General features: G+C 36.8%; 1 protein-coding gene across 2 annotated transcripts in view; it reads left to right on the top strand.

Annotated features, from left to right (window-relative positions):
• LOC149534917 (uncharacterized) overlaps positions 1-14,975 on the top strand; it is a 132,634-nt gene that overhangs the window by 112,369 nt on the left and 5,290 nt on the right. For both annotated transcript variants that reach the window (XM_089805484.1, XM_089805483.1), the window contains exon 4: positions 3,697-3,769. In XM_089805484.1, the coding sequence (XP_089661610.1) occupies positions 3,697-3,769 (73 nt within the window). The remainder of the gene's footprint in view (positions 1-3,696; positions 3,770-14,975) is intronic.

Below are 14,975 nucleotides of genomic sequence, written 5' to 3'. Positions count from 1 at the left end.
ATAATATGAGAATACCATAATTGCAAATCATTGGCTTTGCTTGACGTTTCAGTTTGTAATCAATTGCATTAAAGTCTTATATCATTGGAGTCATAAGGAATTGAATGCCAAGATTGTCTCATTGATATTTAGTTTTCATGCCAACTGTCTGCATTAATGTCTAGCTTCTGTAGGTACATATTTACTTTGTGTGACATCTATACACATTCAAAAGGTCAAAAGAATTGTAATTACACTGTAGTTCTTTGCCTAGATATCTTAGTAATCATTTGGAAGCATTTAAATCACATTTGGCATTAACTTTTAACATTCTCAACCTTCAAGATTGTGGTAACTGTGATTTGACGGTCAGTTTGGCTGCAACTTAGCCTTGATAATTATCTGATTTTTGCATTGGCTGGATGACATTCTACTAGGCATTTGGCATGTGATTGGGTGCCTAAAACCCCAATCGGTTTATTGTTATTTGGATGCTATGAGGGGCATTTTTGTGTCTTGCTCCCATGTCATTGGATGTGAGTATTTCCTGCTGACATTTGAGTATCACAGCTGCCGTGGCTTTCCTCCTAGCAGCCACAATTTGTCTACTGTGGATTGGGCATTGGATTTTCAAACTGCTGCAAGCAAATTTGTGCCTTATCTATGAGGTTCCTTTATTGTAATTGCCATGTATTTGAGAGCTGTTGTAATAATATGAGAATGCCATAATTGCAAATCATTGGCTTTGCTTGACGTTTCAGTTTGTAATCAATTGCATTAAAGTCTAATATCATTGGAGTCATAAGGAATTGAATGTTAAGATTGTCTAGTTGATATTTAGTTTTCATGCCGTCTGCATTAATTTCTAGCTTCTGTAGGTACATATTTAATTTGTGTGACATCTATACACATTCGAAAGGTCAAAAGAATTGTAATTGCACTATAGTTCTTTGTCTAGATATCTTAGTAATCATTTGGAAGCATTTAAATCACATTTGGCATTATTTCAAGCAAGCAAATACAATCTGAAATTAAAGGACAGCGAGATAGAGGATGCATGCAAAGTGTTTGACATTATGTCAAATGTCCAAAAGTGAAGTAATTTGATGTTTGGTGGAGTTAGAACTGGTTGGGTATAAAGTTTTCACCATTACAAGTAGAAATGAAATAGTGCAAAATGAAAATGTAAAAGTATAGAAGAATAAGATACAACCTTTAATATTCATTGAATATTACTTATTTTTAGAGTTTCAATTTCTCATGTTGAGAGCTTCTAAATGCTACTATGCATGTATATTGACAAGTACTTTTGTATTTGTCCCTTATCACAAGGTCAAACTATATTTCTGAAAGCATGTAATGTGAATGGAATTATTACCAATGCTTAGCGATAAAATAAATATGACAATAGGGAATGCATTTAATAATTTCTTTCTTTGAGGCTCCCTTGTCAATTGGAAAAGGTAGGTTTATGAAAATTTGACTTGAATGAAAGTAATTGTTTACAATAGAGTAATTAGTCACAATGTGAATTATAGACCAGACATAAGAATTCACATAAAAGCCCAGAGACTAGTAAAAGCTTGTGCCATTTCAGTTGCATTGTGGCTTTAGTTTGATGGAATCCACATAAAAAATGCATTGGGCTAGTATATTGTGTTAGCAAATTTGTTGAATTGCCCATAAGCACAAAATGTTAGTTTTGATATATGATTCACGTGCATGAAAGTAGAAATAATGCTTGATAGTAGAATAATTAGTCACAATGGGATTTGTAAACCAGACACTAGAATTAATATGCTAATATGCACTATCTTGTGTTTGGATTATCAAGAGTGTTTGCCACTTCAGCTAAATTCTGGATAAAGTTTTGTGGAATCCATAGATAGCGCATTGGGCCATTGTCAATGCTAGCATAATTTATGAGCTTCCTACAATCATGGACAGTTATTTTTGATAAAGAATTCTTCAGCCTATGTTAAATGGAAACACGTTTCTTGTCCCTAGGGAATTCGTTTTTGTCCATGAAATGTTTTGGGGACAGTGGGACAAAAAAGGAAACGTTCCCCACTAACCCCGATTTTCAACAATTAATCATAGGAAATGTCCCCCGATATTTGGGGAGAGCTATCCGTCTCAAAACGGCTAGGGGATGCCCGAAATGTCTTTGAAACAAAAAGCATCCCCAAAATATTTGAATGATTTTGGGCCTTAAAAATTAATTAAAAACAATATTTAAAAAAAAAAAATCTTTTTTCCAAATCGACAATATAGGGGCCTTACAAGGTTCATGTGCCCACAAGCAGTAAAAATTGTGATTAAATATGTTTAAAACTTTATACATTAAATCATAAATATTCATATTATAAATCTAATACTTAATTTAAGATTTTTAATATTTATCATAAGAAACATATGTTAGAAATTCTATATTAAAAAGAAAATTTATAATTATAATTTTATTTTGATAGCCTTTAAATTTTAATTATTAGAATAAAGAATAATTTAACATTGACACACACACACATACAGATACATATACATACGTGCATGCATGCATGCATATATATAAACTTTATTGCCATTGAATTTAAAATTTAAACATTCATTGGATGATCCATTTCTGTCAGAGGGAGATAATGAATAATTCTGTGCCTTCGAATATTTGATAGTTAGAATGAGGCTTAGTTTCATAGGTTGTGCTTGTAGTTTGTATATTTTGATATTTGAGACTTTTGGAAACATGTTTGAGACATTTTGATTTGGATATTTATATATATGCCATGGTTTTGATGTTTGAGACTATTGTTATAATGTTGTTATACTAATTAATATTGCTCCCATTATCATTTATGTTATTATACTACTGTTGTAACTCGAGATTCATCGATTTATTTGCATATTGTCTTGTTAATAATCAATTATTGACACTCTCTTTCCCTCTCTATCCATAGTATTTTAATAAAATTAAAAAAATTCACACACATGCGCACACGCGCATGCACATGCATGCACACATGAACACTCATGCACACACACATGCATAGACAAACACACATTTTAATTTTTTTTTATTCTTAACAAAATGTCTTGGAAATGCAACCCCTGCTGTCCCCCCATTCCTGTCCTGAAACGCTGCAGAACATAGATTCTTCCCTTTTTTGGTTTTATTCTATATCCTTCTCACTTCCCTTGTACCATAGGTATTTTTTCCTGCCATCTTGCTTTCTGAAATGTATCCCGTCATTAATCATTCTGTGCCCCCAATTTCTTTGGACTCCACTGTTTGCTTCTCTGTCCTTATGTACCGCTTCATGCATGTTCGGTTCTTTATTCCAAGAGATGCCAATTCCTTTTATGGCTTTTACTTTGTTTAACTTGGGCGACCCTGTGTGGATATATTTCATTTTCCTCTTTCCGTTAACACATTAAAACTTATAAGCACTTTGCATGCCAGCTTATAGAATGTATCATTGTTAGAAATAGACCTGTTCTCTTTATGCTTCCATATCTCTCGTTTGCTAATCACTTTGTATGTGCAGGTGCTTGTATGTGCACAATTACAAAATCATGCCAGATCCATAGCATAGGATAAATAATATTATAACGATTTGTAACATTTGTGAGATAATGATATACTTTTGGTTTTGAGCTTCCATTTTCTTATCATCAATTGTGATGTTGAATAAGCTTTGATTGTCTTGGTGCATTTTGTAGGCCTTTTGAAAAGCTGACACTATTCACAAGATTCACTAGTGATGAGTACTCGGGAAAACGAATAATATTGCAGGTACAGTCTAATTTATGGTCCTTAGATTTACACTGAATATTTTTATCAGAGGATGTACCATAGTACCTCGTCTTTATAGAACACTTATTAATGCTCAGTACACACAAACATATATTAGATTTCTATTCAGGGATTTCATCTCATCTATGCATCTACATGTTGATAGTTAGTGCCTTTAATCATCATTATTCACGAGAAGATTATGTTCAAAGATTTATAGGAATCGGGAAACTCTATTATGGGGATAATGACTGGTTCCCATCCTTCTCTCCACATCTTGTGGTGGTTATTCTTGCTACCCCAATTTATATTGGTATCTCTGCCCCTGTAGCAGTATCCATAGTAGTCCCTGCTGCTGGCCCCATATCCAGACCTGTACATTTCTAGGTGACTATGGTTCAAATCCAAAAAAAGATAATCTTTCTGCACTTGTTTGTTCTGTCATTGGAAATACAAAGCATACAAAAATTTCTGTCTTGAGTCCACATGTGATAGTTCTGTTGTAAAAGACTTGACATATTGTTCACTTCAACTATTTGTGCAACCTAAGTAAAATTCATTTCATGTATTTATTTTGGACAATAAATTCTTTTCAGGTACTCTGGATGGGCCATGTGCCTGGATTTAAATATGTGATATTCGTCAATTTACAATTAATAATGATTATGTCACAATTCTGTTTTGGACAGAACAAGACAAAAGGGGGTCACCCCATGCACAAAAAGTAAATGCATTTTTTAATATTGTGGTAAACACTAGTCCATATCTATGGCAAAAATTTAGACTAGAAATTTCCTAAAAATATAATATTGTCCAAGGGCTTGAGATAAAGTGGTAAGAGCATCGGTTTTTTCATTGTTGAGACCCATATTGAAATCTTCAAATAGTGACATCCAATGTGAAATTTTACGTAGCTGGTGACTATTGGTTTTCAATTGTAACATGCTAATTTCCAGTAGCCAGTTAATCTATTAATTGAATGTAATACCTCTAAAATCATAACCGAAGGAAAGGAGTGACAATTATAGCAGTTGCTCTACTCATTCACTAGAAGGGGATTTACAAACTTAACTATAACTTACAATTCATGTAACTGAAAAATAAAATAACAGTTCTAATCTAGGTTCACATGAAAATACAGTTAAAACTACCACATGCATTTCCATCTCATGGTTAATCAATGTAACTGAATCCTAATCTCTAACATAAAGAAATAACAAAATTTAAATACATGACTATATATATATATATATATATATATATATATATATATATATATATATATATATATATATATATATATATATATATATATATATATATATCAAAATGAAATGCAGAAACATGAATTAAGTACTTGAGTAAATGCAGATAATGTCCTTGTGTTGTGCGAGCCTTAACATTTGGAAGAGAGGAGAAGCATTGCAGTGGGCTTAACCTCCCAAACCACGGACCTTTAAGTATCCCCACACAATCTCTATCGAGAAAGGCCCTCCCTAGTGTGGGATTAGGCTTGGGATACCATTGTCTTGCCATTGAGCATCCTGGTGTTAGAGTGTCAGCTAGTCAATTGATGAGGCTGTGGACACCTTCCATAAACCTATCTTCTAACTGCTAACACTGTGACGTCTAGTGATCACAACACCAATCATGCCGCTAACCTACCTTGGCCAAGAATTTAAGTGGGCAATAGATAAGCCCGATCACCCACCGCTCAACTTGACAACAAGAATTAAACAGTGGACTACTATGAACTGACTCAGTTATTTAGACGTGATTATTGTTACTGATTTATCTTTTTTAATCATGCAGGGATATTCCATAGTTTAATAGTTACCATTCTCACCCTTCACCTCACAGTCGTTTCATTCTGCCCAATCTGGCATTACAGATAGGAATTATAGTTCTTTTCAGATCATTCTCAATATCGTACACATGCTGCATTTGTCTCAGAAGGTACACTGAAAATACTTATGTACAAGCTGCACTCTTTAACGGAATTTCATTAAATAACACATTCAGATTTGAAGTGTCGATATATGAGGATGGCCATTTTTGGGTATATTGGCACTTCATCGAATATAGGCGGAAAGAAAAGAAAAGAATACAAATTGTAGTTCATGTCATCCTTTGATTCAATAGTGATCTAGTTGCCTTTTAATGCTTGACTGGAATAATATAATTCTATCATTCAAACTCAAGAAGTATGGATAGAAAAATATAATGCATGACCTGGCTGAATGCCACATGGCTTGACTTGAGCGCTGTTGGTAGCAATCAGGGCAGAAATAGTAATGTTCACCACTCATGTACTGTGTTGCAATAGTGACACTGGTTTCAAATAGTAAGCTGGATGTCCAGTTTAACGGGAACATTCTCCTTAATATCTGTCGTGCGGCTGATAGGAAATGCTTGCAGCAAGCAAAGAAGGTAGAGATGTCACGACATCGATCAGCAAAGCGAAGAGAGATGGATACACCACAGTTTTTGGAAAGATGAAAAGCATAATCTCGAGGGTGAGAGTAATTATAAGAATGCTCACCGTGAATTGCATGCTCAATTACGCAAGAAGGTTGAGGTGGCAGAGAGTTACAATAAAACCATCGGGTTCAAATATAAAAAATGTCATCTCAGAATAATAAGGTTCGATGGAAGAGAATATGGAGGGTGGTCGCTCAAGACAAGTAATAAAGCTATCGCCAAGGTTAAATAACAAAGGTAGCAATAAAAATGTTCATACTTATGCATTAATATAAAATACCACCCCTTTATACTTATGCTTGTGTGTGTGTAGATATATGTATATGTAATTTTTATACCCATATAAGTATGAGTATAGCTATGGTATTATTATTTTAAGAAATGATAAAAATTGCAAGATATTTTGAGATCAACCACATTATGTAGGTAATTTTTACTTTTATTGCTTAATGATATAATTAAAATTGGTTAGCTCATGGTCGTCCTTTGTACATTCTTGCTTGTCTAGCCATTTCATCCCTGGTCAAGGTAGTTAGATTTAATACTTGATGGTCCGTTAGTGGATTTGGTGCCCCATTCCTAACTCCCATTTTGGCAATACTTTACCCCTTTGTTGCGCTTCTACAAAAGAAAAAGTACCAGAGTAATAACATATTTCCATAATTTTCAAGCTATCAATAATCACTTCAATTTCCATAATTTTCAAGGTATTAAATAATCATTTCAATTTCAAACACAATGGTTAACTAACATGTCACATGAAATAATAACGAACAACCATAACTCCATTTCACATGATATTTTAACAACTTTACTAGTCAACTGGCTTAACATGAATTTCACAACGGTTATAAGATTATTTTAATTAGGCAAAATTTTGGGATGTAACATTAGTTGTTTGGCTTCCAGTGGTAATTTCAAAAGTTGTTAGCTAACGTTAATGCTTTTAAGGAGCAGGGTGTTTTGTTGCTTACGAGGAACTAATACTTAGTATTACTTGGCTTAGATGCTCATTTGAGCTATATTCGTGAACTTTGAAGTACACACAAACATATATAAGAATTCTGAATGAGTATGTAGTTCCCTTTTTGTATTTCTGGGAGGCTCTGAGTACTGGTGGCTTTGCTGTTCTGTGGTTTATACTGTGTAAATGCATGGATACATCCTTATACATAGATAGGTCTAAAAGCAGGGATTTTATGCATGGTGGATTTAGGCATAGCCAGGCATATTTATGCATTTAACAAGTGTCTGAATGCAATATCTATCCTATCAGCTCTCTATTGGACTCAAGGAAGAGCTGAAATTTGCTTTATTGAGAATAAAGATCCTAGGTATAAGATTATATGTGTACTTAGTTGAAAGATCCCAAAAGATCCTTTCATTGAACTTCTATAAATTTTAATTAAAATAATAGATTTTCCTGTGCTTTCCTTTTGGTCTTAGAGAATTAGACACAAGTTGTAGAAAGATTGTCTCTTCTTTTTTGTATTTTCTAGATATAAGTAAAACAATAATTAAAAACAAAAAATAATATAATATTTAGTCAACCAGAATAGCTACCAATCGCACTAGGCAAGATATGTAATCAGTATGCCAGCAAAGGTGTTTACAAACAAAGAATGATGATGCTAGCTGCAAGAGTGGACTAGCCATGTGACAAGAGGGCAGAGATGGCTAACATAATCCAACTAACAAACCACGTGCCTGTTGAAAGGCAGTTGTACGGCTGCTATAGTCATGCCAAGGCAGAAAGAATATCCCAACGTGCCAAACAAGACCCCCAACATGCAATGCACAAGCACCCTCAACGCTGAACTTAATAATCTTTGCCAACTACTGAAACAATACTGTAGAATGCTGCTGAAATCACCTATTGGGGTTATGTGTCCCAATAGCCAAGCTCTAGGGTTTGCATCCCAAACCTCTAGATTCGCTCCTTAGAGCAAAATCTCAAATACCAAGAATGAAGATGTAAAAGATAATAAAAGAATGAGCCAACATTTCTTTTTATCTCCTTCTCAAAGCCAATCGAACCCTAAAGGGAGAATATGCCTTTCCCTTTATTATAAAATGACATCTTCTCAATTAAAATGGCTTTATGTATAGGAAAAACACCCTGTTCTTCAAATAACATAACTCTAGGTGCCCAAAGGTCTTCGGATGATGAAAATAAGTTATAAGAATTCAAGACCTTTCCAACAAGCTATAACACATAGGCCTGCTTGACCAAATGAAACCAAAATCCCCTTATTACTCCAATTAGCTATATAAATAGCTTTATTTTAATTTAATTAAACTCAAACTTAGGAAATATTAAAATATTTCCTTTTATTCAAATTACTCCAGTTACTCCAATTAGCTATATAAATAGCTTTATTTTAATTTATTTAAATATAAACTTAGGAAATATTAAAATATTTCCTTTTATTCAACTGTAAAGCCAAATTCAACTAGAAAGCCAAACCAACCAAATAATCAGTGAACGGGTCTTGTCACCTGCCTGTGACTGATGCCGAGCAATGTGGGCCAACTGACAGTCCCATCCCTAAAAACTAGGGATGCTCCTAGAAACTAGGGAATATACCCTGTCACCCTAAAACTGAAACTGTATACTAGTCCCGAGGAGCCTCAATCTGATCATTGGCACAACCTCCTAAATTTTAAGAAAATCCCTAAAATTAAGGAACTTCCCCGATTGGCTCTCAAACTGATTGTAGAACCAACTTTGGTCATTGAGTATCTAGTATGAGTCTCTATCCACCACTGCTAGCCTACGAGACTCCAATAATAGGCCAACTCTCATTACTCTGCTAGTTAGACTAGAGAAGGGACATGACAGTCCTCCCCTCTTAGAGATGCTTGCCCACAAGCAACTGCAATGTTGGATGCTGCAAAATGGACTCACGTTCCTAGGGGGCTTCTTCTATGGGTAGACCTTTCCAACTCACCAAGTACTCCTGAATCACCCTACTCAATCGTCTCTCCTTGACCTCCAGAATCTCCTTAGGGAGCAAAGTCATTTTATTCTCTTCATCTAAAGGAGGTAAATCGTGTAATGCTGTCATATGCTGCCCCAGTGCCTTCTTCAGGCACGACACATGGAACACATTATGAACCCTACTATCTAGTGGTAACTCGATCTCATAGGCCACCTCTCCAACTCACCTGAGTACTCTGTAAGGTCCATAAAAACGAGGTTTGAGCTTCTCAGCTCCTCCCTGTTTAAGGGTGCTCTGTCATATAAGGCTATAGATGAAGGAAAACCATGTCACCCACCTCAAATGCTCTCTCTATCCTGTGCCAATCAGTGTACATCTACTGATTCTGAGCATGCTGCAAGTTCTCCCTAAGAGATCTCATGGTATCTTGGTTCTCCTGCAACCAATCCTATGCCAAGGGAACTCGCTGTCACTGAAAGCCAAATCAATAAAAGATAATGCCTCGTAGTTGATGGAGCTCTAAATTTTAGCCCTCCATTTGTGCACATTTTCCAATTTTCAAGCTGCTGATGTAAGCATTGGGGGCTATGAAATCAAATTAAATACATGTTTTGAAGATAATTGTGTTGCAATAATTGATCAGATAATTGAGATACTACTTTCTTTAGACTTTGCCAGTGTTAATTCTTGCTGCAACCAGGAAGGCTGCATACATAAATGATGAAAGTTTGGAGGTTTGGAGATGCTTGCTTCACAACTGAGAAACTACATAACAACCAGTATAGAAAACACAGAGCCTAAAACTAACTTACAGCAGCAGATTCAGTGCCATTGAATATTATATAAAAGTCAAGGACTATAGCAGTGGCATTCAATCTTCATTTTGAAATTCACAGCACAATGATTATTGGCTCCATCTCTAGTGATAATCACAGACAAGTGAAAATACAACATATTGAGTTCACTCAAATATTGTATATAGATTATATTTATATCCTCTGTTCAAAAGTGGTGTGTCTTTGTTTAGAAGTGACACAGTATGGCAGTCGTGTGTCTCTTTTCAGAATTGACAAAGTATAAAGGGTGCATTCAAATCCAATGCTTGCTCTGTGCATTGGATGATTGTATTCAAGTGCAATGTTTGTTGGAAGCCATTGACTAGTCTCAAGGGTATTAAAATATGATGCCAACTCATGAGTTATTTTGTTGGAATCTTAAAACTTTATCTTTGCTTTTCCAGCAAGCATCTGGACTGGTCGCTTCATTTATCAAATGCTTCTTATTTAATTATTACAAGATTTTGATATAGCACTGATATGTACCGTAAATGATAATTTTTCACATCATCCACAAAAGGCTACAGAAATGAATATAGATGGAATGTACAGTATAATATGCCAAAGGCAAGCAACATCGGTAATCCATGAAATAAGAGGGCACGATTACATAAGGACTTTTGGCAAAAGAAGCATCCAGTGAAGTGTGATGGGAGTGGAAGATAAAATGACAAATGGAGTGTTGAAATTACCCATGCGTCTATCTTTGAAACATCCATTGTATGAAGGATATCATCCATACGTAGTGGCAATATCATACCTTCAAGGAGGAATATATTTATGGCAAAGAACGAGTACAAGTTCATCCCATACAAGTGATCGAATCAATAGAAAATTTGAAGACAATGATACAAATGTTGGCAACTCAACGATCGGGAGCAGCTTTGAACGAATCAATAATAAAATGCATAGTTCCAATACATATGATATGTAAGGGAAAGATATATTAAAGAAGATTAGAGTCGATGATTAAAGTAATTATGTTATGAGAAACCACGATTTGTATTTTGGAGACACAACCTTTGAAATTTGAAAAGTCGTGTTGCTTCTATTCTCCAAGATATAAAAAGATCATTTACCCAAAAGAAGATAGATTCAAAAAACATTCATATTCTGAAGGAAGTATTTTATATTACTTGTATGGAGGGATAAGGAGTTTGGGTCAGGCTCCCAAATCTTCCCCTTCACCTATGGCTGGATTCGGTTCTTGAAGCTGTGGGAGATGCCATTGGTGACTTCCAAATGGTGGATTCTAAATCTTTTGATATTCTGCATATTACTTATGCTCACATCTTTGTGGTGGTTGATACTTCAAAGGGCCTCTCCTTGAGAAGATCAAACTTGAGGTCCCTAATGATTCTTGGATTTAGATTCTAGACTATGAAGGAATTCCTTTCTGTTGTAGGGTCTGCTCTGGGACTGGACATATTACAGAGCATTGTCTTGCGGAATTGAGGAAATCAAAGAAAAGACCTTCCTGGTGGTTTGGGGCTTTGGTTCAGCATTACTCTATCCTTAGAGACTCTGCTCCTATGGATTCCCCTGTGACTGTGGTTGCTACAGGTGTCTGTAGCTCTGCCCCGTCTGACCAGGCTATTGATTTGTTGTTGGATGTGGATGCCATGGTTGCCCCTCCCTCTACAGGTCGGGATCTTGTGGGAAATTCTTCTGGTGTGGTTTTGCCTATTTCTCTAGTTGGGTCAGATGTTGATGCTTTGGTTTGGGAGGAGGCTTCTCTGGTGGAGGAAGGTTGGACAAAGGTTAAATAAAAAAATACAAAGGTTCTCAATAGTCCTCTGATCAACTTCTTAGATCTCACTCTTTTGGGATTAAAGGCTCCTAAATGGTTTTATTGAGTTTTATTTGGTGGCAGAAGTGTATTGTGTTATCTGTGAGGCCACCCTAGTCACCATATTTTGGTTGGTGCCCTGTTTCAGCTCTGGTTTGTTGTATCTTTTATTCGGGCTCCATTGAAAATGTTTTGATGTGTAAAGGGTTTCAGGCACCTTTCAAAACCGGTTATCCTTAATCAAAAACATTACTTTATTAAAATGTCATAACTAAAAGCACCAAAAAGTCCTCGGATAGTGAAAATAGTTTATAATAATTCAAGACCTTCCCAACGAGCTATAACACAAGGGCACATCTGACCAAACGAAGCCATATTCCCCTTATTACTCTGAAATGGCTATATAAATAGCCTTATTATAAATTATTTAAATGCTAACTTAGGAAATATTTAAATATATTAAAATATTCCCCATTTTGCCTCTAAAAGCCCAAACCAACCAAATAAATATGAAATTGACCATGTCACTTTTCTGTGATTGATACCAGATGAGATGGGTCAACTAGCAGTCCCTTCTGTATAATCCAACGATGCTCCTAGAAACTAGGGAACACACCCTGTCATCCTGAAATTGAAACCATGGAATGGTTCCGTGGAACCTCACATCTAGAAATTGCCACATCCTCCTAAAATGTAGGGATACCCCCTAAAATCAAGAAACTACACCCAACTGGCTCCCAACTGCTTGTAAAGTTAAGCCCAGTCACTGAATATCCTATATGAGGCTCTATCCACAACTGCTAGCCTTCAAGATCCCCAAGATAGACAAACTCACATAACTCTGCTTGTTAGACTAAAGAGGGGACATGACAGTCCTCCCTTCTCGGAGATGCTTGCCCACAAGCAATTGCAATGTTGGGTGCTGCAAAATGGATTCACCCTCCCAAGTGGTATCCTCCATGGGTAGACTTCTCCAGCGTACCAAATACTCTCAAATCACCTTGCTTCTCAACTGTTGTTCCCTCACCTCAAGAACCAAAGTCAACTTACCTTCCTCTTCCAAGGGATGTAAGTTGGGTGATGCTATAATATGCTGCCCCAATGCCTTCTTCAGGCATGATACATGGAACACATTATGAATCCTATGATCAAGTGGTAACTCAACCTCATAAGCAACCTCTCCAACTTGCCAGAGAACTTTGTATGGTCCGTAAAAATGAGGTTTGAGCTTCCTAGCTCCCTCCCTTTAAGGGTACTCTATCAGTAGGGCTGTAAGCTTAGGAAAACCATGTCATCCACCTCAAATACCCTCTCGGTCCTATGCTAAATAGTGTACATCGTCTGCTGATTTTGTGCATGCTGTAAGTTCTCCCTGAGAGAACTCATGATATCCTAGTTCTCCTGTAACCAACCCTGTGCCAAAGGAACTCTGCTATCACTCAAAGCCAAATCAACAAAAGATAATGCATCGTAGCCAAAAAGAGCTTTGAAAGGAGACATATCAATGGACATGTGGTGTGTAGTATTATAACCATACTTGCGCAAATACAACCAACGCACCCATGCCTTCTTCTTAACCAGTACCACAGAAGATGAACCTCATGTCTAACAACTCATGAATGGTCTTTTCAATCTTATCCTTGTATGCTCTAGGCTGACGATATGGAGTGGTGATTACTGGCTTAGATCCATCCTCCATCTCTTTCCCATGCTCAAATCCTCTATCAAGAGGTACACTCGAGGGTATATCAACAAACACTTGACCATGTCGATCCATCAGTGATTGAATATCAACATGAAATGCCCTACCATCTTAAGGCATAGGTGTCTTGGACTTCACATAACAATGTGTAGCCCAAATCATGTCATCATGTCTAATGATAGTCTCCATCTTGCAAGAAGACACCTCCCTAGGTCCACCATCTGATGCGTGCCCTTAAGATAGTCTTCTTCCCTCTAGAAAGGAACTCTAATTGCATACAGCGGTGGTCAATAATGTACCATCAAATACCCTATAACCACTGCATGCCCAAAACCACATCATAATCATCCAGTGGGAGTACATAGAAATCATTTGGAATCCTCCTAGTACAACCGAATACTGCGCCATCTGCAACCTTCACCTCAAAACCAACAAACACTTCATACTACAAGCCACACCTATTCACTAATTTCTAATCAATAAAATTGTGCACTGGCCTTGAAGTGTTTCTTTCAAATAAAAGGCGTGAAATATAGGATAACTAGATAGAGTAGCCATAGTCACCTTAACTGACACCAAGGGCTTAGAATTGTAACTCCAACTACGGATGCTCCTGCTCAATCTCCTCCAGACTATTCTCAGTATCAGTGTCAGAAATTTCCTCATTTCCCATCTTGGATGTCACCTCAATCAAATGAACTTTTCCTTTACCAAGGCAACAGTGTCCGGGCTCCCATGGCTCCTTATAGGAGAAGCATAGCTTTCTCCTTCTCAAATCATTCCTTGTCTCCTGGTCCATCTTGAGAGGTTGAGGTGATGGTCCACCTCTACCTTGGGAAGTGTTGGCCTTCTGTGGAAGTTGAGAATCCCTGAATGCCTTCTTATTTTTCTGATAAGTAGGGGTGGTGTCCAGTCTCAATGTCACATCAATGACGTCCTTAAGAGTGGCTGGCTTGAAAGCATGCATCACCCTTAAGCCTATCTTGCAGTCCCTCAATAAATAACATCACCCTACGCCTTTAAGGCATATCAGGTACCATAACTGCAATATGCTAGAACTCATTAACATACGTCTCTGCATGTCTAGTCTGTCTATGATGCGACAACTCCCTATAGTACAATTCTGTGTCCTTACGGTCAAATCGGGTAATGAGACGCTCAATGAACTTTGCATAGGTGTGAACCATGGCATGGTCTTGGGTGACCAATCCATGGTGCCACGAGTCATAGGCAACCCCATCTAAATGCAAGACCGGAAACTGAATAACATCACGCTCAGCCATGAGCCTCAAAGATAGATATATGTCCAGCTTGTGCACAATACTAGGGAAGAGAAAAAGCATCCCTAACCTCCAGAGGTAGGGCTCTCCACTCATCTGTGACTGCCATAACTGAATCTTGGAATCCCACCTCAGGTGGCTCTACTTGTGTCAGTTGCTCACCCGGTACAAACTGC

This window comes from Cupressus sempervirens, chromosome 10 (genome assembly GCF_028749045.1).
Source record: "Cupressus sempervirens isolate cs-2001-9-10 chromosome 10, ASM2874904v1, whole genome shotgun sequence".
Taxonomy (NCBI): Eukaryota; Viridiplantae; Streptophyta; class Pinopsida; order Cupressales; family Cupressaceae; genus Cupressus; species Cupressus sempervirens.
Note: the sequence above shows the minus strand (reverse complement) of the source record. Positions and strands in the feature narration are given on the sequence as shown.